We start from the raw sequence: 27,845 nt of genomic DNA, 5'->3' as shown, positions 1-27,845 counted from the left end.
CAAGAAAAAAGTAGAACCTCTACAAGTCAAGAGTAAGGTAAGTCTATTCAGTTACAAAAAGAAGGGCAGAGGATTTGAATAGGCACTTCAAAAGAGAGGAAATCCAAATGGCCAAAAAATTAGGAACAGGTGCTCTATCTCATTAGTCATCAGAGCAGTGCAAATTATTCTATTATAATCTCTAAATTAAGAAGTCTGATAGTATCAGTTGTTGATAAGGATGTGGAGCAATTGGAACTCTCATATACCGCTGTTGGGAACGTAAATTGGTGCAGCCACTTTGGAAAACAGTTTGGTGTTAGTAAAGTAGAAGACAGGCAATTCTTAGAGACACTTATGCTCATGCACACTGGATCTATATATGAAAATTTTAGTGTCAACATTGTTTATGATGACCCCGTTGATCTATTCGTAGTAGAATGGATGAAAACAATTATGGTATAGTCATAAATTGGAATACTAATCAGTAATAAAAAGGATTGAAAATGGTTAATTTTATGTTATATGAATTTCACCTTAATTAAAAAAAATGAATGAATCTCAAAAATAATTGAGAGAGGGGCGCCTGGGTAGCTCAGATGGTTAAGTATCTGCCTTCGGCTCAGGTCATGATCCTGGGGTCCTGGGATCGAGCCCCACATCGGGCTCCTGCCTCTGTGGGCAGACTGCTTCTTCCTCTGCCTTTGCCTCTTCCCCTGCTCATTCTCTCTCTCTCTCTCTCTCTCTCTCTCTCTCTGTCTCAAATGAATAAATAAAATCTTAAAAAAAATAATTGAGAGAAATGAATGATAGATATGTAGGTAGATATGTAGGTCCCATTTATTTAAAGTTCAAAAACATGTAGAAATAAACTGTGTTGTTTATGGATGCCTACTTACGTGGTTAAAAGATAAAGATAAGTAAGGAAATAATGATTGCAAAAGTTAGGTTAGTAGTACCTCTGGGAGGAAGGAAGAGGGTTATACTTGGGGAGAGGCACACAGGGGCTTCTAAAATGGTAATAATGTAAAAACAAACAAATAAATAAAACGGTAATGTATTTCTTGACATAAGTGTTGAGTTATCTGGGTGGTTGTTTTATTCTTTATATTATACATGTTTTATAGAATTTTCTGTATGTATGTTACATATCACAATTTTAAATAAAGTGAGAAGTATTCCTTTATTTTTATCCTCCTTATGTTCTATTTTCATTGAACAGATGCAAAATTTCACCCATATTGATGTCTTCTTATTTCTAACTTACTTGAGTGGGTGCTTCTACATAACGGTGTTTCTGTTAATTCTGCAAAATGTTCATGTGTCAGGAAGTAAGGGGCCAGAAGCATCTGGTTTTTTGTAGAGGCTGTTTTGTGGGAGTATCTTGTCTGGTTTGCCTTCTTTGGACTTGGTAACCTTCAAGGTTTCTTCCAGCTCTAAGCAATATGAGCCTACTTTATGTGCCATTTCATCAGCGTAGTAATATTAAGAGGAGTCCTATGCTGTCAGTTAAACACTATAGTTAAGCTTATATTTATGTTATGTTAGAAACATAGGTCTAGCTGTACCTGTTTGCCACTCACCCCCTGGAAGCTACACAGTGTGGCGAGATAATGTACAGGCTTTCAACATCAGGTAGATATTTGAACTATATAACCCTATAGAAAGTTCCTTTCAACCCTGACATTTAAGTCTATGAATATAATTTGGTAAATGAATTTCTTCAGGAAACTCATTTCTGCTCATTCCCAGAGATATATCCTTGAAGTATGCTATGTGCTCTCACAGGCTTCTTTGGGGACTTAGAGAAATTAAGGAGTGTGTGTTAGTTGTGATAATATTTTCAAAAAAGTAGGTAACTTTAAAACAAAATAAAACTTCATTGATCACCCTTGGTGGTAACTAGGACACCAATCCCTTACTCTGGTAATTGGTTATTTATTTATTTATTGGTAATTGGTAATTTAGAGAAAAAAATTAAGCATTTTTCTTGCCTTTCCAGAGGTTCTTTGAAATATTAAAAATAGAACTACCCACATGATCCAGCAATTCCAATTCTGTTTATTTATCCAAAGGAAACAAAATCACTATCTCAAAAAGATATGTGCACTCCCATGTTCATTGCAACATTACTTATAATAGCCAAGACATGGAAACAATCTGTGTATACATCACAGAATGAATGGATAAAGAAAATATGATATGTTTGTATATGTTTGTGTGTGTGTGTATATATACATACATATATGTATTTATATGTATATATACACACACACAGGAATATGAGGGAAGTGAATGAAGGTAGTTGAATGGTACAGACTTCAGTTATAAGATAAGTCCTGGGGATGTAATGTACAGCATAGTAACTATAATTAACAATACTGTATTGTATATTTGGAAGTTGCTAAGGGAATAGACGTTAAAAGTTACCTCCCCTTCACCCAAAATTGTAACTATCTTGCCTCCCCTCTACAGACTCTCTTGCACAGTAGCCTAATAACCCTAGTTGATGAGGGGAATTCTAACCAACAAATGTGGACTTAATGATAGAATTAGAAAGTCATAATTATGCAATTTTAATTATGCATAATAGAATTATGCAATTTTAAACAGTTGATTTACGTAAGGATCATCAATAGATGAAACCATTCGGAGGTTTTAACCTTTATTCCACCACGGGGGAAAAATCCTGGTCTCCGTGGGGAATCAGGGAAAAACACTGTGTTACGATCAACTGAGAAATTTACTGAGCAATGTTTAAAAAGTACATAAAACTTAATATGTTATTTGAAAATAGGGTAGAGTACAAACAATATGACTGTGGTTGTCAAACAAATTTCGGGGGCAAATATTCCACAATTTAAAACATTACGGCTCTTCATGCTTTTCTTTAGAATGCAAAATGAAGCAGAAAATAACTTCACTAGATGCCTTGACTTGAAGGGGGAGGGAACAGAGAGGGAAACAGATGGAAGCAATTAATGACATCCTTGGAACTGTTGAGTAGGACATTCTTTTGGGCTGTTTGGTTGATGTTTGGAGGTTTCCAGGGCATGACAGAGCTTCCTCTGTCATCCACTTTTACAAAGACTTCTAAATAGTGTCTGCTTAGGCAACACTAAAGAATAAAATATGTTTTAAAATTTTGTTCTTAGATTAATTTCTGTTCCTAGAATGTTTGAATGTCAGGACTAGTGAAAAACAGAATCTTGGTCTGTAGATAGATTTATACCTAAGCAATCTGATATATGTTTAGAGATTTTTTAGGGAAAGATATATTTTCAGGACTTGTGACATTTTTAGGATTTGGGGGTTGTCAAAATCAAGTCATAGTCTATTTGAGTGACTGGCAGTTAAGGGCATGTTGATATGTTGGAGAATGGGTTTAATATCAGTTAAAGATTATATATTTGAGTTTTAACTTTCGATGAGGGGCTTCTAATGCTTGGGCAATTCCTTATTGTAAAAATGAGAACATTTTAATATAGAACAAAATTTGCATTGTTAAAGAAAGGCTTTCTTTTGGGTGGAGCAAAAGTTATCTGATCTCTAACTGCCCTAGCAGATAGAGTTTACAATTTACTAATTTTACCCAAGATTGTAATAATAGCCACACTGTTGCACAGGAGGTGTAGGGTTGCATGATGATTGCTACAGAAACTGTCTCAATCTTCATAAACTTCAGGAGTGTAACGGTCATGCTTTACTGTTAAAATATTGGTTAGATTTGCATAATATTGGTTAGATTTTCCCTGTAAGAAGTCATTTGTTCCTTTAGAGACTGTAGCAGAAGAGTATTTTGCATCATTGTCAGTTATCATCATTATCAGGCAGCAGCAGCAGTAATATTTATGTGTAATTGATTAATGAGCTAGACACACTGGTTAATTATTTATTGATTACCTTCTATTATGTCTAGCACACTACATGCTACATAGGATGGCAGTTCTTACCAGTGTATTATGAACGATCACTTGTAAGATTTATTATGTTATTTATTAGTAGTAATAAAATGCCAAAATTTGCAAATGCTTTATTTTTTTAAAGTAAATTGAGCATATTCAAAGTCATATGTATAATAACAACCCTCTCGTTCCTGTTTACTAGGTAATTGTTTTTTTTCTTTTAATTTTTATTGAAGTATAATATATTCACTTTCTTTATATTATGCTTTTTTTTTTTTTAGGAGAGATATTAGTGAAATTATAGCTGTTATGGCTGGAAATTGTGCATAATCCCGGATACACCCATGGGGGGATATCATACATGTTGGTTTTATCCTTTTTTTTAAAAAAGATTTTATTTATTTATTTGACAGAGAAAGAGAAAGGGAGAGAGAGCACAAGCAGGGGATTGGCAGGCAGAGGGAGAGGGAGAAGCAGAGTCCCTGCTGAGCAGGGAGCCCGGCTTGGGGTTTGATCCCAGGACCCCCAGATCCAAACTGAGCCGAAGGTAGGTCCTTAACTGACTGAGCCACCCAGGCGCCCCCATGTGGCTTTTATTCTTCTGTGTATCATAGAGGAACAAATTTCTGCTGCAGAGAAATTTTTTTAAGATGCTTTAAGCAGGGGGTGCCTGGCTGGCTCGGTTAGTGGAGTATGCAACTCATGATCTCAGGGTTGTGAGTTCCAGCCCCATGTTGGGTTGCTTTAAAAATATAAAATCTTTTTTAAAAAAAGAAGTAAAAAAATTCTTTAAGAAGTTTTAAATTGAAGAGCTGTAACGTGGAGGGGCACCTGGGTGGCACAATCGGTTAAGTGTCTGACTCTTGGTTTTTGGCTCAGGTCTGATCTCAGGGTTGTGAGATTGAGCCTGGTGTCCGCTCCTGCTTAGTGCAGAGTCCGCTTGAGTTTCTCTCTCCCTTTCCCTCTGCCCCTACCCCACCACTTGCACACTCTCTCTCTCTCTCTCAAGTAAGTAAGTAAGTAAGTAAGGGAGCTGTAATGCGGACTGACTTTCCCTATATAATAGGAATTCAGAGAAAGTGCTATCACTGTAGGTAGGAATAGTAGAAAGAACCTGCACGTAGGAAGTGGGACTTGGGAAAGATAGATGTGGGGAAAAGGAAGATACTCCGGTTGGAATGAACTAGAGGAGCAAGTCATGGGGCCTGTGAGGAAAGGGACAGTCATGTTGGGAGTGGTAGGAACTAAGCTGAGGTAAGTTCTGCTAGGTGATTAAGGCCCTTGGAAGCCAGGCAGAGGAATCTGGAATTGGGCCGCAGAGAAGCTTTGCAGTTCTTGAGCAGTAAGATGACAAGCTGAAAGTGGTTTTTCACAATTCATAGCCAAATACTGGATGAGTAATAGGGCTAGTGAAGGAGAGTAAGCTATATGAACCTACCAGATTCATTTTCTGCCAGTGTGGATTTACTTCAGATGGATTCCTTATAGGTAAAAAACGTTTATGGCATACTATTTTATTTGCCTTGAAAAAGTTGCTGTTGTAGTGTACAATGGAATTTCATTCTTATTTCTGGGATGGGGCAGAAATGAAAAGGGAGACAGTTTTTGGACCCTATCCAAGGGTGTTGAGTATCTGAATGTATGAAAATGTGTCACTTGTGAGGTGGTCTTGTGGTATGAACTCCTTAAAAAGGGCATCAGTGGCTTTGTTGGCAGGCAAATGATAGTTTGATTTAGAACCGCAAAGTGTTGCCACTTTCTGTTCAGTGTTGCTCTGAACAGTCTGCTTGAAATCATCAAAACTTGGGTTGATTCACCAGCTTGGATTATTTTTGAAACATATTGTAATGTCTAGGCCTATTGAATAAAAGAATGTTCCTAAAATACTATGTGAAAGGGTTTATGAACTATTAACAATCTGCATGATTGCCATTAATCATATTTCCTAGAAAATTGCCCTATCTTAACTCTTAAACTTTATTAGGTAAGCCCAATTACAGTAATATTTGTATAATTATACCTTGATTGATATTCCTGTACTATAAAGAAGAAATTTGAAAAGGGTTGAAACATGCTTACACTTAATTTAGATCTCTTTAGACCTAAAATAGTGGTGTCATATTTTTAGATCACCAGCCGTTGTATTTAGCTTTTCCTTTGCTTATGATCTTGAACACTCAAAATAATCTGTGGTGAAGTTTATATTTTTAAACACTCTTCTCAGTAAAAGTGCCCAGAATATTTCTTTTTAGGATTAATTCTTTGATCATACCACTCCATGCACTTTGTTTATCTGGGGCTAGTGTGTGATTCTAATGTTTTATTTTTTAACTTGGGTTTTTTGTGGTCCTTTCCATTGCTATTTAAGAGAGGATTTTTGTCTCTTAACATAGATGATCAAGGTTCTGTGAGACAGTTATTCACATCTGCTGGCTGACTTACTGCATTATTTACCTAGAGCAACACTCAAACTTTAAATAGTTCACCTTTGAACTTGTCACATTAAACATAATCGGGTACTGCTGTTTTTCACAGACTTTCTCAAACAAAAATGATTTAAGTTTTTAGTCTTCTCAATAATGAACTCTGAGTCTGTATTATTAATTTAGCAGGAGAGTTCCAAACAGTTTGGCAGGGATTTGATCCTTGCTTTACTTAAGAAATAAACCAAACTTTAAACGTGTAATCCTTTGGCTTCTATTTCTACAGAGTAATCAAAATCATATGATTGAAAGGAACTCAAGGGACCAAGGGAACTCACATTTATTAAGTACATATTATTGGGAGGTAGTTACATATTTTCATTTTCTGAGAACATCAACTTCAGGTATTGATAAATTCATTTTACAGGTAAAAAACTGAGGTTTGACAAACTTTAACGCACCCAGGGTCTGCTCAGCTTGTTATGTGGCAGGACATGGTTCCTGTTGGTGGTCTCATGGCTTCTGAATCCATGTTTTTTCCACCCTCTGACCTTGCACGAAGTCATGTAGTCCATCCTTCTCTCTCAGGCAGTGCTAATTTTATACCACTCGTAGAGGATAGCAGTTTACACTTTTCCTAAGCATTTCCACAGAAGGAATATTACAGATGTACTTTTGATGTATTGCAGTGTCTTGCAACTCTTAAGCTGTAAAGAAGTTAAAGTCATAACATTTTAAAGTTAAAAGGAATCCTAGAGATTATTTACTCCAGCTGCTTTATTTTATAGATGAATGGAGGTCATTGGCTTTGTCTGCCTTACTGCCCCAAACCAAACAGAAACGCTATGAATAATTAGACACAAGTATTCCCTTAATTATTACCTTATTGTTCCTATATAGGGCAAGTCCCAAATCAAGAAATTCTCAAGATTAAAATTTTTCCCCCCACATCTGTTTAAAATCTTTAGTTTTCTTTCCTTAGAGAACCTTATAAAAATAGCTCCATTTCTTGAATACCTTTTATGAACTGGGTCCTTTAAGTTGTATTCTTTAATTCACCTCATCTTGCAGTTGAGGAAGCTAAGACCCAGAGAAACTCAGGAACTTGTTGCAAAGTCTCCCAGTACATCAATGGTAGAGGCAGGATTCAAACCCTGGACTGACTCCCACGCTGTGCTCATTCCAGTATGCTAAGATTCCCTCTTCGTTACAAGAACTTCTTATAACATAATAGTTTTTGTGAGACTTAAATGAGTGAGATAATGTATATGAAAGTACCTGGAAAGAAAAAAAGACATTTGGTGATTATTAGCTTCCTTCCTTAGCTTCTCAGTCTTTTTTTCTCAGTCCTTTTCTTCAAATATGAAGTCACTTACTTTTTTAAGCTTTTCTCAGAGAAATTTCCCCAAATTTGTTGTCTCCTATGGTAAGGTCTTTAAGAAAAACAAAACAAAGCAAAACATGACTGCTTGTTTTTATTTAAAGCTCTTTCTGTAGCTATTGAGATGATAATGCAATTTTTATCCTTTATGGGATAGACTCTGGTCTACTACATGAATATAGATTTTGTGATGGTGAACCATCTTTGCCTTTCTAGGATAAACCCTACTTGGTTGTGATTTTAAAAAAAGAAAACACAGTGCTAAATTCAATTTGCTAATATTTTAAAAGGATATTGCTTCTTTGTTCATGAGGTATCTTGATCTATAATTTTCTTGTTCTCTTCTTATCCAGTTGTGGTGTCAAGTTTATTTTAGCTTCATAAAATATGATCTTTTTCTAGTTTTTGAAACAGTTTACATAAAATAAACATTATCTGTTTTTTGAAAGTTTGGCCAAACTTGAATATGAAACTCTGGGTCTAGTGTCTTTTGGAAGAAGAAACTTGATTACTCATTCAGTGCCCTTTTTTTCTTCTTTATCTATTCTGGTCTTAAATTCATTTTGAGTCAACTTTGCTAATAGGATACTTTTCTAAGAAGTTATCCATTCATCTAAGCTCACAAATTTATTAGTATGAAGTTCATAGTAACCTATTTCTCTTTTTCATTTGTAACATCTCTGGTTACATCACCTTTTTTGTTCAGTGTTATTTATTTCTGCCTTTTTTCTTTACTTATTACTCTTTTAGAGATTTATGTTTTATTATTTTCCCTCAGTGGTCTATTTCATTAAATTCTTTCATATTTATTATTTACTTGTTTTTTAATTGAAGTAGAGTTGACACACAATGTTATATTCGTTTCAGGTGTACAACATAAGATCTTTGACAAGTTTATACATTGAACTGTGCTTGCAAGTGTTGCTTCCATCTGTCACCATACAACACCATTGATATTTCCTGTGCTATGCCTTTTAGTCCCAAGACTTACTCATTCCATATTAAGTTTATTATTTAAATACCTTACTTTCAATATTTCAGTCTTTACATTCAAGCTTTCTTGTTTTTAAATAAATATATTTTAGGCTCTTAATTTTGTTTTAAGTTCTACTACAAGTTTGGAAGCAGCTATTGGTATGTTTTGTTATTATTCTATGTTTTTACACTAAAGAAAAGGATACAAACAGTTTACCCATTTCTTTCACCCCTGACCCCTGCCTCTGGCAACCACCAATCTCTTTTTTGTGTCTTTGAGGTTGGTTGGTCATCCATCCATCTATCCATCCATCCATGCATTTATTTGATTGATTGATTTCACATATAAGAGAGATGGTATGGTATTTGTCTTTGTCTTATTTCACTTACCATAATGCTCTTGAGGCCCATCCATGTTACAAATAGCAAGATTTCATTCTTTTTTTTATGGCCAAATAATATTTAATTATATATATACACCACAGTTTCTTTATCCATTTATCCATTGACAGATACTTAAGATGTTTCCATATTTTAGTTATTGTAATAAGTAATGCTGCAGGGAACATAGGCATGCATATATCTTTTCAAGTTAGTGTTTTCATTTTCTTTGGGTAAAAACCCAGAAGCAGAATTGCTGGATCATATGATAGTTCTATTTTTAATTTTTTGAGAAACCTCCATACTGTTTCCACAGTGGCTGCACCAGTTTGAATTCCCACCAGCAGTGCACAAGGGTTCCCTTTTCTCCACATCCTCATCAACACTTGTTATTTCTAGTCTTTTGATAATAGCCATTCTGTAAGGTGTAAGATGATATCTCATTGTGGTTTTGATTTGCATTTTCCTGATGATTAGTAATATAGCGTACCTTTTCATGATGTGTCTGTTGGCCATTTGTATGTCTTCTTTGAAAAAATGTCCATTCATATCTTCTGCCCATTTTTTAAATTGGATTGATTGTTTTTTTGCACTTGAGTTGTAGGAGTTCTTTATATATTTTGGATATTAGCCCCATATCAGATATAGGATTTACAAATATTTTCTCCCGTTCAGTAGGTTGCCTTTTCCCCATTTTGTTGGTGGTTTCCTTTGGTGTGCAGAAGATTTTTAGTATGATGTAGTCCTACTTATTTTTGCTTTGTTGCTTTTGTTTTTGTTGTTAGGTTAAAAAAAGTCATTGTCAAGACCTGTGTCAAGGAGCTTACCACTTATGTTGTCTTTTAGGAGTATCATGGTTTCAGGTTTATATTCAAGTCTTTAATCCATTTTGAATTAATTTTTGTGAGTGATGGAAGATAGGGGTCCAGTTTTTGGGCATCTGGGTGGCTCAGTTGGTTAAGCATCCGATTCTTGATCTCAGCTCAGGTCTTGATCAGGTTGGGAGTTTGAGCCCTGCATTGGGCTCTGTGCTGGGCATAGAGCCTACTTAAAAAAAAAAAAAGAAAAAGATAGAGGTCCAGTTTTATTCTTTTGCATGTGGCTGTTCAGTTTTATCAACACCATTTATTGAAGAGACTGTCCTTTCACCATTGTATATTCTTCACTTCTTTGCCATAAATTAATTGGCCATACATATGTGGGTTTATTCTGGGCTCTCTTTCCGTTCCATTGATTTATGTGTCTGTTTTTAAGCCAGTACCATACTATTTTAATGAGTATAGCTTTGTAACATAGGTTGAAATCAGGGAGTGTGATGCCTCCAGCTTTGTTCTTGTTCCTCAAGATTGTTTTGTCTATTCAGAATCTTTTTTGGTTCCATACAAATTTTAGGATTGTCCTATTTCTGTGAAAAATGCCACTGAAATTTTGAGAGGGATTGCATTGAATCTGTATATTGCTTTGTGTAGGATGGACATTTTAACGATATTAATTCCTCTAATCCATGAGCTTGGAGTACTTTTCTGTTTATTTGTGTCTTCAATTTATTTCATTAATGTCTTGTTGTTTTCAGCATATAGGTCTTTCACGTCCTTGGTTAAATTTATTCCTAGGTTTGTTATTCTTTTTGATGCAGTTATAAATGGGATTGTGAATTTTCCAGCTATAGAAACTTTAATGGTTGTAATTTTGGTTGTGAATTTCTCTTTAACAAATATGCTTTATTTAGGAGTATGTTTTAAAAATTTAAAAATTCTTTTTACTGTCTTTTTATTGTTCTATTTCTAATTTAATTGCATTGTGCCCAAAACATGATTGGTATAATATGATATAATATCACTCCTTGGAAATTCTTTTGTGATATAATGTATGGTCAGTTTTGGTTAAGTGTGCTATGTGTGCTTGAAAAGAAAGTATATTCCCTTTTTGCTTGGGTTAGGGTTTTCTTTATATCAATTAGGTCAAAATATAAATATTATTATTATTATTATTATTTATTATTATTATTGTTTTAAGATTTTATTTTAAAGTAATCTATACACCGAATGTGGGACTTGAGCTCACAACCCTGAGATCAAAAGTCATATGCTCTGGTGACTGAGTCAGTAGAGCTCGTGACTAAATATTATTGATCAAACTTTTTATTGCCTTACTATTTTGTCTGTTTGAACTATCAGTTTATGATGAAGTATGTTGAAGTCTCCTATAATAATTGTAGGCTTGTCAGTTTTTCTTAGAATTGTCAGCTTTAGTTTTATATATTTCAAAGCAATATTATTAGTAGTAAGTGGTTACAAGGTTATGATTCCCCTGGGTCCTAAATTCTGTCAATTATTTTGTTATTTATTACTGCTTTTAAAGAAAGATTTATTTATTCATTAGAGAGAGCATGTTCGTGCACACGAACAGGGGATGGGGCAAGGGGGAAGGAAAGAGAGAATCTCTAGCAGACTCCTGGCTGAGCACGGAGCCCTATGTGGCCCGATCCCATGACCCTGACTGAGATCATGACCTGAGCCAAAATCAAGAGTCGGACACTCAGCTGACTGAGTCACCCAGGTGCCCATTTATTGCCCTTTTTAAAGAATGGCTGTTGATTGATGTTAGTCTACTGTTGACTTGTATCTTCAGATTTTTTTGTAAACCCTATCTTAATTTTTGGCAGTTTCTTTTCATAAGTAAAAATATTCTCCTACGGTGTCTATTCCATTTCACTTTGTATTTAGGTATTTATACCCCTAACTCATTCATTACACTCTGCTGTAGAACAGTGATTGTCAACTTTTTTTAGCATAAGGACCTTCAAGTAATAATGAGATTTATTATTATTATTTGATTAAGAATGGATAAGAATGAAAGATGCAGTGATTTTACAATGTTTTAAAGTAAAATTTTGCTTTATTCATCACAATAGCTTTAAGATATATTAAAAACCTACTAGTATCTGTAAGACACACTTGCTTCTGTATTCTTCTGTTTCGGCTGTAATCCTACCATGAGTGGGAGGAAGGACCATAGGAACCAATGGACCTACAGGTAGCTGTGAACCTTGCAGGCTGGAATCTCCTCTCCCTTCACAGATGCCAGATTTGAACAGGGGGTGAAGGAAGTGGGGAGAAAGACTATGACTAATCATTCAGACTTTAAAGGATTCAAAGGGTATGACTCATACTCTACCTTTCAAATAAGCAGCCTACCAGGACTTGAAGAGCATGTGGTTTGGGCATTAGTGACACTCTTAACGTTCTTTCCCAACATGCCTCTTCCTCTTCAGTTAATCTCTCAGCTCTGGCAGAATTCTGTTCTGTTTGAAGACCGAGTTAAAACTGGTCGTATACTCTCCTATTTTCATCTGAAAGAAAAGAATTTAGTGAGCCCGTGGTGTTTGTATCTTTTAGCTTTGGTATCTCAGTATACATGTTCAGCAAAAAGAGATTGGTGTGGCCCTTGAAAGGCTTTGAATGTTTTAAATATGACTCATTGTGGTTTCTAATTTTAGTTTTGGGTGTATACATGCAGTGTCCTATACTATCACTGAGTTAAGAAAGGGATAGGAATAATTGGTGGATGGGGCCTGTAGGATCTTTAAATCTGGGAGCCCGGGATTGGACCAGCCTGTTTTAGTGTTATCACAGTGTACATGTGGGTGAATTGCTGCCATGTACTTTCTACTTGAACTAGATTGAAGTTTGTCATTGTACTCTGTGTTCCCAACTCCCTCCTAAAAACTGTAACTATTCTTGGGGCCTTCACTCAGGTTTCTAGATGACTAATGGCTGAGGATCCTTGACCTTTCTCAAAATGGCAACACCAGGACCAAAGCAAATTGGCTAGTTCTAGTCCTGGGATGCCACAGAATGATTCTACTTTTGCTATTTCAAAGTAGAGTTTGTGCCAGATGGCGAGTATATGAAAGAAATATTTATTTTCACACATCTCCCTGAGACTTTTGTAATCTTCACATCTCTTTTTTTTTAAAAAAGATTATTTATTTTAGGGAGAGAAACAGAGAGAGAGAGTGCGAGTGCGGAGAGGGGCAGGGAGAGAGGGAGAAAGAGAATCCTCAAGCAGACTCCCCGCCGAGTGTGGAGCCTGATGTAGGGCTCTGTCCCAGGACCCTGAGACCATGACCTGAGCTGAAACCAAGGGTTGGATGCTTAACTGACTGAGCCGCCTGGGCATCCCATTCACTTCCGTTATTTTTATTATTACTTTTTAATGTATATATGTATATACATGTATATACACAACAAGATCTGAGGATGAAATGAATCGCTTAATAGAGGAAGCACTTCCTATAGGACGGACACTAGAAAGGCTGAACTGTCTGTTGCTGATGCCTGAAATTTCACTGGAGCTCATTTGTTAACAATTTAAATGATTAAATGCCTGGTGAAGGGAGAATTTTCAAGGTCTCAGCAGTCATTTTCACTTATCGTATGTTCGACTGAGGCTAGGCTCTAAATATGGGAAAGCAGAGAGAGTTTGAGGGCCTGACCCGTACCCCACACTCTGGCCTCTCTCTCAGGCTCAGGCCTCAACTTTAATACTATTTTCAAATGATACCATATATGTAGTCGTAGAGAAAAAGAGGAAGTCTTAAAAGAAGGTGTTGGGGTGCCTGGGGCGCTCAGTTGATTAAGCATCTGACTCTTGGTCTCAGCTCCGGTCATGATCTCAGGGTCATGAGATGGAGCCCTGTGTCAGGCTCTGGGCTCAGCATGGAGTCTGCTTGGGATTCTTTCCCTCTTCTGCTCCCTCCTCCTGTGCTCCCCCCTCAAGTAAATAAAATCTTAAAAGAACGTGTTTATCATGCATTTAAAATGATTAAATGTACACTTAAGTGTACCACCATTTTTTTTTTTAAAGATTTATTTATTTATTTAAGAGAGAGAATGAGAGAGAGAGAGCATGAGAGTGGGGAGGGTCAGAGGGAGAAGCAGACTCCCCGCTGAGCAGGGAGCCCGATGTGGGACTCGATCCCGGGACTCCAGGATCATGACCTGAGCCGAAGGCAGTCGCTTAACCAACTGATACACCCAGGCGCCCACCACCATTTTTATTACCCTGTTTTTGCATTTCTTAATTTTGAAATATGATGGGCTTCTCAAACTTGGAAGTGATCTGGGCCTTTTTTGACCTCTGAGAGACCCTACACAGATGGGAAGGAAAAGAAGTCTCAACAAGGATTGAGATAAGAGCAGGAAGAGCCTTGACAGTCAATTTTGCCTGCCAAATAATTATGCCAATGCCAGCCTGGTAGGAAATGGCGGTGATGGAGGTGCTGGGTGCAGTGGCCACAGGGGGGAAAGCCTCACCGACCAGGTGATCATGTTCTTCTTTGGCCTGTTGCCTTCCTATCTTCCAAATGTTGTTTTGTGTGATTGATATGCTTGTGGCCTGACCAACTCTCTCTCTTGAAAGGACAGGTCCAAAATGTAAACACCTGCTTCTTTGGGTGTGCTCCAGGGTAATCCAACTTCCATGAAATCAGATTTTCAGGTGTTCTGCTCCACAGCACCTCAGTCTTTAGCAAACAGAATGCGTGCGTGCGTGCGTGTGTGTGTGTGTGTGTGTGTGTGTGTGTGTGTGTGACAGTGTGTATAGCCTAAATGGCTAAACTGATTAAGTTCAGATTATATTAAAACGGGGATTTTGACATAGGATCATTTCCCCTGCCCCCCAATATGTTTGTTTGTTTGTTTGTTTGTGGTGGGGTGAAGTTTAACTTGTTGAATGTTTCAGAGAGCTTTTCCGTTTTATATTATGGAGCAGTATATGTCTAAATAGGCCCAGCACACTCTTCCCTTTACAGTATTTTGTTCCAAAGCTCTGAGCTCTACTTTCCTCTGCTAAATCAGTGAGCTGGCATTTGCTAGGTGATTTTTACAGGAGCTGACTGAGATTGTGTGGCTTCAGAGTGAGTGAGTTACCTGCACTTTGTGATAGTAGACTGCCCTCTCTAGTCAAACCAGGTCTATGGCAAATGCATGTTATTTTTCGCAGAAAGGACTTGTGTGTGTGTGTGTGTGTGTGTGTGTGTGTGTGTGTGTGTGTGTGTGAGAGAGAGAGAGAGATTTATTCCATTGGATAAACAACTCAAAGAGATGCTGTGCAGAGGATCATCTTTATAAGTAGTGCTGAGCTTCTGAGACAGGAGCAATGTTGTCTCCACCTTCCCCATCACCACTTTATTAACCTCTCAGGTAAAAATGACTATTTCCATTCTTACGTCCCCTTGTTATGTGCTGGATGTACTTCTAAATACTAATGTATTTTTGTTTACATGTATGTCTTCTCCTCCGGAGGTGGTAACCCTCTAAAGGTAGGGACTTAAAAATACTTTGTATACCTAGGATTCATATATCATGTAGCAGGTCCTCAATAGTTAGAGGAACAAATATATGAAAGAATTAAACTAAAGGAATTTAAGATTGGATGCGGTCTAGTAGAACCTTTAAAAATGACTTATGACAATCTCTATTTTTAAGATTTTATTTATTTGAGAGCAGAGCGAGAGAGAGAGAGAGAGAGAGAGAGAGAGCACAAGTGAGGGGAGGGGCGGTGGGAGAGGGAGAAGCAGACTCCCTACCAAGCAGGGAGCCCGATGTGGGGCTTGATCCCAGGACCCTGGGATCATGACCTGAGCCGAAGGCAGACGCTTAACGACTGAGCCACCCAGGTGCCCCTGGGATCTTCATATATCTTAAATTGTATCAAGTTATATGACATGTAATCCTGGAAAGAATGGATTAGTGGGTTATGAGTGAACATATTTTGGGTCCTGTGAGGCTGTCATTGGTCCACTAATCTACAGAATAAGAATTTTCTGTTAAGTTGAAGACTCAATGGCAGAGAGAAGCTTTCAACTTGTAATAGTTGATTGATTTAAAGTGTCTAAATCACTATTATTAGGATATAGTCAAGATATGTAATTATGTAGGAAACAGACCTTTTTCCCTACTGTCATTCTCCAAAGTGCTTTTTAAAAAATTTCGATTTGTGTTAAAAAGTAGAAGATCGCTTTAAGAAGTAAGGCAGCTTGAATGTTTTAATAAAATCTCATTTTCTGCAGACAAGACAGACTCCTATCTGTTTCTAACCACTGGTTAGTCATGGTGGGATTTGTTTGGCTTTTATGAATGCCATTAAATTTTAATGTACAGATCAGATGTCTTAGAAAGACATCTGTAGAAAAAATGGTACAGTATCTGTTTTAGCCCTATCATTTTACCACACAAGGGAACCATTAGTCGGAGAATCAAATTGATTCCTGCAGAGGTTTTCGATTTTCAACCTTTTTTTTTTTTCTGTTTCTTTTCTCCACGATGGTTTTTTATTTTTTTCCCACATTTGAAACACTTATGCAGTAACTGGATCCTTGCAAGTAGGTGTAGCACAACCATTGCATTCTGTGATTCTTAGGTTTGTTTGCTTTAATTTCAGCAGCATTCATGTTACCTGGAAATAAAATCAAGTTTTGTGGCTTTTTAAAGTTAATGATTTCTGTGGGCCTGTACTGGGTGAAAATTCATTTATTTGTTCATTCAGCAGTTATTTAGTGGACACTTGTTATGTGTCAGGCATTCTGCTTTGTGACTACATTAATGAACAAGATAGACAAAGTTCTTGGCCTTGCTGACCTTAGAGTCTTGTGGAAAATAGAGAAAACTAAATTGAGAGGGTGTGATAAGTCTCATGGGAGCACATAGGAGAGGTACTTGTAGATTTGGGATGGTTTCCTGAAGGAAGAGTCATTTAAAGGCAGAATCTGAGAGAATAAGTAGTGGTTAGTAAAGCAAAAAAGGGGAGAGAGAGAGAGGTGTTTGAATTAGTGAGAACGGATATAAAAAATCTTGAAGCAAGACGTCAGTGCTCTTTCAACTAATGGCCTTCAAAGAGTGGTTGGCCGTCCCTAAAGATCTTTTGAAATACTTCTTTTGAATATTTTAAACTTTTCATTTACAAATTTTTATTTATTTTATTTTATTTTAATTCCAGTGTAGGTAACATACAGTGTTTTGGGGATGCCTTGGGTGGCTTAGTAGGTTAAGCATCTGCCTTTGGCTCAGGTCATGATCTCAGGGTCTTGGGATTGAGCCTTACATATGCTCTTGGCTCAGTGGGGAGCCTGCTTCTCCCTCTCCCTCTCCTTCCGTGCTCTCTCCCTCAAATAAATAAATAAAATCTTAAAAAAAAAACATACAGTGTTATATTAGTTTTAGGTGTACAATATAGTAATTCAACACTTCCATACAACACCCAGTGCTCATCACAAGTACACACCTTAATCCCCATCACCTATTTCACCCTCCTCCCCCACCTCCCCTCTGGTAACCATCAGTTTGTTCTCAACAGTTAAGAGTCTGTTTCTTGGCTTGTTTCTCTCTTTTTTCCCCCTTGCTCATTTGTTTTGTTTCTTAAATTCCAGAAACATTTTTAAATCATAAGTTTAGTTGCACAGCATGTATTTTCTGCCATATTGTGTATTATATACCTGTCTTAAATATGTTTCCATGTAATTTTGGTTCATTTGATTTATGGAAAACATCTGCCATAATCATTGGCAGAGCCAGTTCTTATTGTGTATCTAGTCAGCTGAATCAAATTTACTTTTTTGAAACTTCATTTTTAAAAAAGTTCTTTAGTCGTCTTTTAAACATATTTAAATAATAAGAATTATTTTTATATTTACTCACATAGTTAACATTTAGTTATTTATAACATTTTGTTGTTTGTTAGTTGTCATTTTTTTTTCCCCCTGTAAATCCAAGTTTCCATCTGGTATAATTTTTCTTCTTCCTGAAGATTTCCTTTAATTTACCCTATAGTTCAGGTTTGCTGCTGATGAACTCTTTCAGCTCTTACATATCTGAAAAAGTCTTTATTTCACCTTAATTTTTGAAATGCATATTTTTTGGGGTATAGATTTTTGAGGTTGACAGGTTTGTTTTTTTCTTTCAGTACTTCACTGTCTTATGGCTTGCATTGTTTCCAGTGAGAAGTCTGTTATTCTTCGTTCCTCTGTATTTAAAGTGTCATTTTTCTCCTGCTACTTTTAATATTTTCTCTTTAATCTTGATTTTTAAGCAATTTTATTTATGTTCCTTTAAGCAGTTTATGACGTGCCTTGTTGTAGTTCTCTTGATATTTTTTGTGCTTGGGGTTTATTGAGCTTCTTGGACCTGGGGCTTTATAGTGTTCATTAAATATAGAAAAATTTTGGCCATCATTTCTTCAAATATTGTTTTCTGTCTCCCTCCTTCCTCTCTTTTGGAGACTCAAATTGCAAATATATCAGGCTGCTTAGAGTTGTACCACAGCTCAGTGATGATCTGTTCATTTTTTTTAAGTCTTTTTTTCTCCCTTGTTTCATTTTGGATAATTTTAATTGCTATGACTTGAATTTCACTGATCTTTTTTTCATGACGTATCTTATCTGCTAGTAATTTATTGAGTGTATTTTTGTATCTGAGACACATTTCCAGTTGTTGTGTTTGAGGCTTGTTTTTATATCTTTCATTTATCTATTTAATATACTCAAACTTTCCGGGCGCCTGGGTGGCTCAGTTGGTTAAGCGACTGCCTTTGGCTCAGGTCATGATCCTGGAGTCCCGGGATCGAGTCCCACATCGGGCTCCCTGCTCAGCGGGGAGTCTGCTCTTCCCTCTGACCCTCTTCCCTCTCGTGCTCTCTATCTCTCATTCTCTCTCTCTCAAATAAATAAATAAAATCTTTAAAAAAATATACTCAAACTTTCCTTTAGCTTTTGAACATATGGAATACAGTTGTAATAATGGTTTTAACATTCTTGTCTATTGATTCTATCATCTGTGTCATTTCTGGGTTGTTTTTGAATTATTTTTTTTCTTTTCATTGTGGGTGGTGTTTTCATGCCTATTTAATGTCTGGCAAATTTCAGTTGGAGGCCAGTGTCATATTGTTGTTGTAACAAACACAACACAGATGTTTTGTCTTCCAGTTCTGGAGTTCAGAAGTCCAAAATGGGTTAATTGTGTTTCTTCTGGAGATTCTAGAGAATCTGTTTCTTTGCCTTTTCCAGCTTCTAGAAGCTGCTCAAATTCCTTGGCTTGTAGCCCTGCATCACTCTTACCTCTGCTTTTTTTTTTTTCTTAAAATTTTTATTGTTATGTTAATCACCATACATTACATCATTAATTTTTTTTAAAGATTTTATTTATTTATTCATGAGAGACAGAGAGAGAGAGAGGCAGAGGGAGAAGCAGGCTCCCAAGGAGCAGGGAGCCCGATGCGGGACTTGATCCCAGGACCCTGGGATCATGACCTGAGCTGAAGGCAGACGCTTAACCATCTGAGCCACCCAGGCGCCCCATCATTAGTTTTTGATGTAGTGTTCCATGATTCATTGTTTGTGCATAACACCCAGTGCTCCACAGATGTAGTGTTCCGTGGTTCATTGTTTGTGCATAACACCCAGTGCTCCATGCAGAACGTGTCCTCTTTAATACCCATCACCAGGCTAACCCATCCCCCCCACCCCCCTCCCGTCCAGAACCCTCAGTTTGTTTTTCAGAGTCCATCATCTCTCATGGTTCGTCTCCCCCTCCGATTTCCCCCCTTTCCCCCATTCCCCTCCTGCTATCTTCTTTTTTTTTTCTTTCCTTAACATGTATTGCATTATTTGTTTCAGAGGTACAGATCTGTGATTCAACAGTCTTGCACAATTCACAGCGCTCACCATAGCACATACCCTCCCCAATGTCCATCACCCAGCCACCCCATCCCTCCCACCCCCCACCACTCCAGCAACTCTCAGCCTGTTTCCTGAGATTAAGAATTCCTCATATCAGTGAGGTCATATGATACATGTCTTTCTCTGATTGACTTATTTCACTCAGCATAACACCCTCCAGTTCCATCCACGTCATTGCAAATGGCAAGATCTCATTCCTTTTGATGGCTGCATAATATTCCATTGTGTATATATACCACATCTTTATCCATTCATCTGTTGATGGACATCTTGGCTCTTTCCACAGTTTGGCTATTGTGGACATTGCTGTTATAAACATTGGGGTGCACGTACCCCTTCGGATCCCTACATTTGTATCTTTGTGGTAAATACCCAGTAGTGCAATTGCTGGATCATATGGTAGCTCTATTTTCAACTTTATGAGGAACCTCCATACTGTTTTTCAGAGTGGTTGCACTTACCTCTGCTTCTGTCATCATATATTTTTCTGCTTCTTTTTTTACATCATAGTGAAATAATACCTTCAATGTGCAATAATACAGCTGTCAACCTAGAAATCTGTACTACTGAAATAGTCTTTGAAGTAGAGGGCAAAATAGATATTTTCAAACAAACAAAAATGGTTACATTTTGTCACCAGCATTCTCTTAAGAGGAAATTCTAAAGAATGTAATTCAGACAGCATCAGATGATTCTAGATGTAAGGCCTGAGATATACGAGGGAATGATTATCCAAAATATGGGACACTTTGTTGGTAAATATAAACAAACTTTGACTTATATAGTATAATAATGTAAAATATAACAAGATTTAAAGGTTTAAAATGAAAGATACAACATTTTATACATGAAAACAATGTAAACAAAACAAAACTTGAAAACAGTAGCATAAAGGTCAGGAAAGGGATGATTGGGAATTAAGTATCCTAAGATCATTTTTTGTTTGGGAAGAAGGTAAAAATATTGACTCATTTTAGATTTTTATGAGACTGATGAACTGCCAGCTGTGTTAAGAGGACAGCTTTTATTTTAGATTTTTAACACGCCAAGTATGCATGCTGAAGTATTTAAGGTAACCACAAAAAGCACAGAGTGTATAACCTTTAAAATTGTAAAGGGAATAAGAAAAAGGTAGAAAAAACTAGCAATCTTCTCCTTGCCCCCCCCCCCAAAAAAGGGGAAAAATATGTTAAAATTACAGGCTATATGGAAAATAAATAATAAGATATGAAAATAATTCTAGGGGCACCTGAGTGGCTCAGCTCAGTTGGTTAGGTCCCCGACTCTTCGTTTTCGCTCAGATCATGATCTCAGGGTTGTGGGATTGAGCGTCGAGTCAGGCTCTGTGTTGGGTGTGGAGCCTGCTTAGGATTCTCTCTTTCCCTGTGCCTCTGCCCTTCCCTCTCTTTCTCTCTCTCTAATAAAAAAAAAAAAATTCTAAAAAAAAAAAAAAGGATGGGGTGTCTGGGTGGCTCAGTCGGTTGGGCGTCTGTCTTCTGCTCAGGTCATGATCCCAGAGTGCTGGGATTGAGCCCCCAGGTTGGGCTCCCTGCTCAGCAGGGGGTCTGTTTCTCCCTCTCCTCCCCTGTTCTCTCTCTCCCTCTCAAATAAACAAAGAAAATCTTGGAAAAAAAAGAAAATAATTCTAAATATACCAGTAATATTAATAAATTTAAATGGGCTAAATCATTAAGTTAAAAATTCCTGAACTGGATTAAAAATATGTAGCTATATGTTATTTAAAAAGATACATCTAAAACACAATGACAGAGAAATTGAAAATAGTCAAAGAAAACTGATTTGCAATATTAATGTCAGACAAATTAGACATTAAGGCAACAAACCTTATGGGAGATATAGAGAGGTGTTACATATGATAAATAGGTTCAGGTTATATAATAATTGTAAATTTATATGTACCTAAAAAGTTAGCTTCAATATATATATATATATATATATATATATATAAAACACAAATAGAACTACAAGGAGATATAGACTAATCTGTTGTTATGGTAGGAGATTTCATCGCTCAGTAATTGATGGATAAAAGACAATAAATATCAGCAAGGATATAGAAAATTTGAACAGTTTTAATTAACAAGCTTGAGCTAGTGGAATATGTAAAATATTTCACGTAAAAATTGGAGCATACTCATTCTTTTCAGGCACACATAGAAAATTTATAAAAATTGATCATGTGTTAAGCCATCAAGCTAGCCTCAACACATTTCAAAATTCAAACCCTTGTTATCTTACAGGCTACATTCTCTGGCATGTTGCAGTTAATGATAAATCAATAGCAAAAAGATAACTAGAAAAGCCCCCCTTTTTTAAAAGTATATCCAACAATTCATTGTCAAAGATGTCATAATGAAAATTATTTAGAGCTGGATGATAACAAAAATGCTACCTGTCAAAACTCTTGGGGCCCATTAACATTAAAAAACAAAACAAAACAGGGCGCCTGGGTGGCTCAGTTGCTTAAGCGACTGCCTTCGGCTCGGGTCATGATCCTGGAGTCCCGGGATCGAGTCCCGCATCGGGCTCCCTGCTCAGCAGGGAGTCTGCTTCTCCCTCTGACCCTCTTCCCTCTCGTGCTCTCTATTTCTCATTCTCTCTCTCTCTCAAGTAAACAAACCCACTCCACCCACAACAGTTTCATTAGTAACAGGGACATGCAAATTAAATTCACAATAATTTAGCATTTCACAATGACCGCATTGGCATATTAAAAATTTACAATGCCAAGGTAAGGTTGTGGAGCAATTGTGAACACTGCTGGTCTGCGTATTAAACTGGTGTAATCACTTTGGAAGACTGGCTTTCCTTGATAGAGTTTGAATATAGCATTTTCTGCAACCCAGTTTTTCCACTACTAGATATACTGTTCGTGTGCACCAGAAGCCAGTGTAAGAATGTTCATAGTAGGGGCGCCTGGGTGGCTCAGTCGGTTACGCGACTGCCTTCGGCTCGGGTCATGATCCTGGAGTCCCGGGATCGAGTCCCACGTCGGGCTCCCTGCTCAGCGGGGAGTCTGCTTCTCCCTCCGACCCTCTTCCCTCTCGTGCTCTCTATCGCTCATTCTCTCTCTCTCAAATAAATAAATAAATAAATCTTTAAAAAAAAAAAAAAAAAATGTTCATAGTAGTAGTATTGATAGAAACACCAGTAAAAAATATAATAACCTAGAATACCTCTAATGTCAATCAGAAGTCGAATGGGTAAATTGTGGTATATCCATACAGTGGAATATGACACATTAGCGATAGTCCTCAACATGATGGGTCTCAAAATCATAATATTGAACAAAAGCATATGTAACAGTACAGTTACACTAATTTAAGATTTTAATATGTATAGACAAAACTAAATGGCACTTGTTTAGGTATGTATAGATAGATAGGTGCTGAAAGTATACAAAAAAATCAAGAGAATAATTAACAAAATTCAGGATAATGATTAGTTCTGGTTAGGTGGGGCTTCTAAAGTACTTGGTAATATTTCATTTCTGAAGTATGATTGTTGTATATGTGATACTTGCTTGAGCATAATGGTCATACAGTGTTTGTATAATTTTATTTTACAATTTAAAAAATATAAAAATATTCTTAACTTCATTAATAATCAAATAAATGCAAATTAAAACTATGTTGAGTAAAAAGCACCTGCAAAATAGGCAAAAATATTTGCAAATTATATATCTGATAAAGATTTAATACCCAGAGTATATGAATAATTCTGACAACTCAACAACAAGACAAACATCCCAATTAAAAAATGAACAAAGGACTTCAATAAACTTTTCTCCAAAGAAGATATACAGATAGCCCACAGGCACATGAAAAGATGTTCATCTTTGATCAGTAAAGAAATCACATTAGAACCATGAGATACCACTTCACACCTGGTAGGATGGCTTTAACCCCCCAAAACCTTAAGAACCAAAAAATAACAAGTGTTGGCAAAGATGTGAAGAAATAGGAACCCTTCTACAAAGCTGGTGGGAATGTAAAGTGGTGCAATTGCTGTGGAAAACAGTTTGGCATTTCCTCAAAAAATTAACATAGACTTCCACTTGTAGGTATATATCCAAGAGAAATGAAAACCTAAATCCACATGGAAATTGTGTATGAATGTTAGTAGCAGCATTATTCATAATTGCCAAAAGGTGGAAGCAACCCAGATGTCCATCAATACATGGATGGATAAGCAAATTTTCAAATTTTTACATATACACATACAATAAAATATTCAGGTATGAAAAAGAACAAACTACTGACACATGCTATAACCTCGATGAACCTTGAAAACATTTATGCTAAGTGAAAGAAGCCAGACACAAAAAGTCACATAGTCACATGATTCTTTTTATATGATATATCCAGAATTGGTAAATTCATAGAGACAGAAAGCAAATTAGTGGTCACGAGGGGATGGGGGAAAGGGGGAGATGGGGAGTGATTACATACCATGTTTCAGGGTGCATTTCTGAAGTGTTATCACAAGTTTTGACCCGAGAGAGGTGGTAGTTGCTCATCATTGTGAATACACTAAATGCCATTGAATTGTATGTACCCTTTAGAGCAACTAATTGTGTTATGTGAATTTTACCTTAGTTAAAAAACTATATTGAAATCCAGCTTTGGTCTCTCATATTGGTGAAGATAAACTTAAGTTTGATTCTATACCAAGTTGTTGAGACTGAGGAAACAGGTACTGCTGTCATCCATGGGGGGGGGGGGGATGTTAATAACCTCTGTGGATGGCAATATAGCAACATTTGTCAAAATTGTAAATGTCTACACCTTTGATTCAGCGATTCCTTTCTGGCCTGTATCCTACAGATATATACATTTTACATTGATATTTTTCAAGGTGATTTTTTTGTAGCAGGCTAATAAATTATGGACTAGTTATGTAGCTGTATTAAAGAATGAGGAGGAAAAAAATAAAGAATGAGGAGGCTCTTTATGTACTTTCATTAGAATATCTCTAAGTTAAATTAAGTGGAAAAAGCAGAATGCAGAGAGTATGCCTGGTATGATCCTATTTGTATGAAAAAGGAGGAAGCCTGTTTTTGTTTCTTATGCATGAAGTGTCTTATTTTAAAGAATACAGAGGAGACTCATAACATTGGTTGCAAGTAGATGGAATATGAATGACTAGGAGATAGTGGAAAGAAGGTGATTTTTCACTGACTGTCATATGTATGAATATACATATCTCTATAAATTAAATTAAAAATTTAATTTAAAATTTAAAAAGGAACAGTAAACAACCAGTTTTAAGAGTGATCCAAAGCCACAGCAATGAGGTCTTGCTCTTTACTGATTCATTCATTCATTCTTTCATTCATTGTTACATATGATCAGGTTGTCTGTGTCATTAAACTGTATTAACATTAAACTATCAATAACTGGTTCAGTTATTAATGCCAGTGACATTTTATTTATTTTTATTTTATTTTATTTTATTTGAGAGAGAGAGAATGAGAGAGAGAGAGAGAGAGAGAGCACATGAGAGGGGGTGGGTCAGGGAAAAGCAGACTCCCTGCTGAGCAGGGAGCCCAATGCGAGACTTGATCCCGGGACTCCAGGATCATTACCTGAGCTGAAGGCAGTCGCTTAACCATCTGAGCCACCCAGGCGCCCCACTAGTGACATTTTAATTAACAATATAGTTTTATAGGTTTGTTTTCAAACAGTCCAGTGGATTTGTCAAATCCATTTAGCTAGATGAATGGGAAATTTATGCATTACTTCATACTTTTTGTTTCCTCCTAATCCTTTCTGTTATCTGATTATTAAATTTCACTTAACCCAGTGCTTTGGCATTTTAGTTCTAGATAATAAATCTGAAACTGTTGTCAAGGTTTTCTGTTCTTTGTGTAGTGTCTTTTAATGGCAGTGTGTATAGGGTGAGAAAGAAGAAAACAAAGGAGTTGCCGAGATGTATAGCAACCTAAAGTGAAAGGTCTAAAACATTTTGTCATCATTTTTTGTTGCCAGGAAATAACAAAGAACAAGGGCTTAGTGCTTTGAATGAGGTGAATGAATGGATGGATGGATGGATGAATGGATATGTAGCCCTTAACTGTAGATTTTAAGAGCTAAAAACTTAAGTCCTGTTGTAACTTGGTCTTGGCTGTTTTCCATGTCTGAAAAAAAATGTGAATATGTCCCTTTACATTCTTTACATTTGCATTTTCTATTCTTCTGCTTGGTTCTGCCAGGGAGTTAACTCCATGTTCCTCCCCACAGGGTTGAGAATGCTTGCACCAAGCTTGTCCAGGCAGCCCAGATGCTTCAGTCAGACCCTTACTCAGTGCCTGCTCGAGATTATCTAATCGATGGGTCAAGGGGCATCCTCTCTGGCACATCAGACCTGCTCCTCACCTTCGATGAGGCTGAGGTAGGCAATCTGAGGCCCATGCAGACCTCTTCCAGACAAAAGTCTTAAAGATAGTTTTGAAGGTAATAATGGAGGATTGGTGATGATTTAGAATGAGAAAATGTTGAATAGCTACCCAGCTGAATTAGCATGTTTTCCACTTATTATTCACTCAGTCGACTAAAAACTGAAATGCATTTTCAGGTTCGTAAAATTATTAGAGTTTGCAAAGGAATTTTGGAATATCTTACAGTGGCAGAGGTGGTGGAAACTATGGAAGATTTGGTCACCTACACAAAGAATCTTGGACCAGGTTAGTCATGTCCAGTTTTTATAATAAAATGTTTTTATGGATTGTCTAGGTCTGATCAAGGTGGAAGGAGGACTCCCCCCTGCCTTTTGCAGAAGATAAGTAATGATGCATTGGGCTTTGAGGTGTATCTCCTCTTTTGATGGAGCTGACACTGGGTTTCTACTTGAGATATCATTGTCTCTGAAAGCTGAATTTGCTTTCTACAAATCCTGGCCCTGCCTAATGAATTAAACTAGACATTGCAAATGTTGCTGGAGAATGTAGGAAATACTTTTCTATCACTGTAATGCTTAAGGCCACCCTGAATTCTGACCTCTCCATTCCACATTATACAGCATTCCTTCGCTGTCTGCCAGCTAGCCTGTAGCTCTTTAATGACCTCTTAGCTCGTTAATTAGCCCGCCTACTATTATGGATTCATGCCCTAGCCTGAGGCTGCATAATATAATCAGACCTAGAAGGAGAGAAGAACTGTGACTAAATCTCTTTTTGAAATGATTGTTTAGTAACCTGAGAACTGAATATTCAAAATACATGAACAGATACCAGCTTTTTCTGTTAGAGCCATGTAACATGAACTGGACGGTTCTTAAAGTATGATTGAGACCAAACATCAGATGTTTAACTTGTCAGTATTAAAGATCGCATACCACCTCATAAAAGTCTTTTGTATTAGGTAAAATGATTCTTAACAGTGTTTTCATGAGGTTCCGATACAGTCATTCTGTAAACTTATGGCATTTAAGAATTTCTCTGAGCCATCATTGAAGATCAGCAGGAAATGCCTTTAGAGCAGTGTTCTTTAAACTTTCCCATAGCATTGGGAAAAGAAGTTTATTTCTTCAAATAAAATCTTAGGCAGAATCTCAACATATAAAAGACAAAAATGGAGCTACTCTGAATGGAGCAGGGACAACCCCTCCTGTTCCATCTCCCTTTGGTACCCCTTGATGATCTGTGAAACCTTAAGAAATCCTATGAGCAGTTTGAAAACCAAAGCTGTAGAGAATCACATAGCACCTTTGAATAATAACCAAAGTAAACAAAAAGGGCTAGCAGGCTGATTCCAAAACACCAGATACTTTTGATTGCTGTCCTAACTGTAATTATTTTTATAAAATTTTTGTTTGTTTCTAATTATAAAAATAGTACATGCTTATTTTGGACAGATTGGAAAGAACAGAAAAATATAAAGATGAAAACAAAACACATTGTTGTAATTCTTAAGATTTTCTTCAACCACTGGCTTCTCAGTACTAGGCTCACATGAGATGCTTACGTAGGCGCAGTGGCCAGATAAGGTGACACGAACCTGGTATATATACAAATATATATATAAACAAATATATATATGTAAACA

General features: G+C 36.7%; 1 protein-coding gene across 2 annotated transcripts in view; it reads left to right on the top strand.

Annotated features, from left to right (window-relative positions):
• Positions 1–27,845, top strand: part of VCL (vinculin) — a 111,289-nt gene that overhangs the window by 36,844 nt on the left and 46,600 nt on the right. For both annotated transcript variants that reach the window (XM_028109550.2, XM_028109549.2), the window contains exons 3-4: positions 26,043–26,193; positions 26,377–26,485. In XM_028109550.2, coding sequence (XP_027965351.1) covers positions 26,043–26,193; positions 26,377–26,485 — 260 coding nt within the window. The remainder of the gene's footprint in view (positions 1–26,042; positions 26,194–26,376; positions 26,486–27,845) is intronic.

This window comes from Eumetopias jubatus, unplaced genomic scaffold (genome assembly GCF_037043125.1).
Source record: "Eumetopias jubatus isolate StellerSeaLion01/CBP00866 unplaced genomic scaffold, mEumJub1_p1.0 scaffold_17, whole genome shotgun sequence".
In the NCBI taxonomy this organism is placed as follows: domain Eukaryota; kingdom Metazoa; phylum Chordata; class Mammalia; order Carnivora; family Otariidae; genus Eumetopias; species Eumetopias jubatus.
Note: the sequence above shows the minus strand (reverse complement) of the source record. Positions and strands in the feature narration are given on the sequence as shown.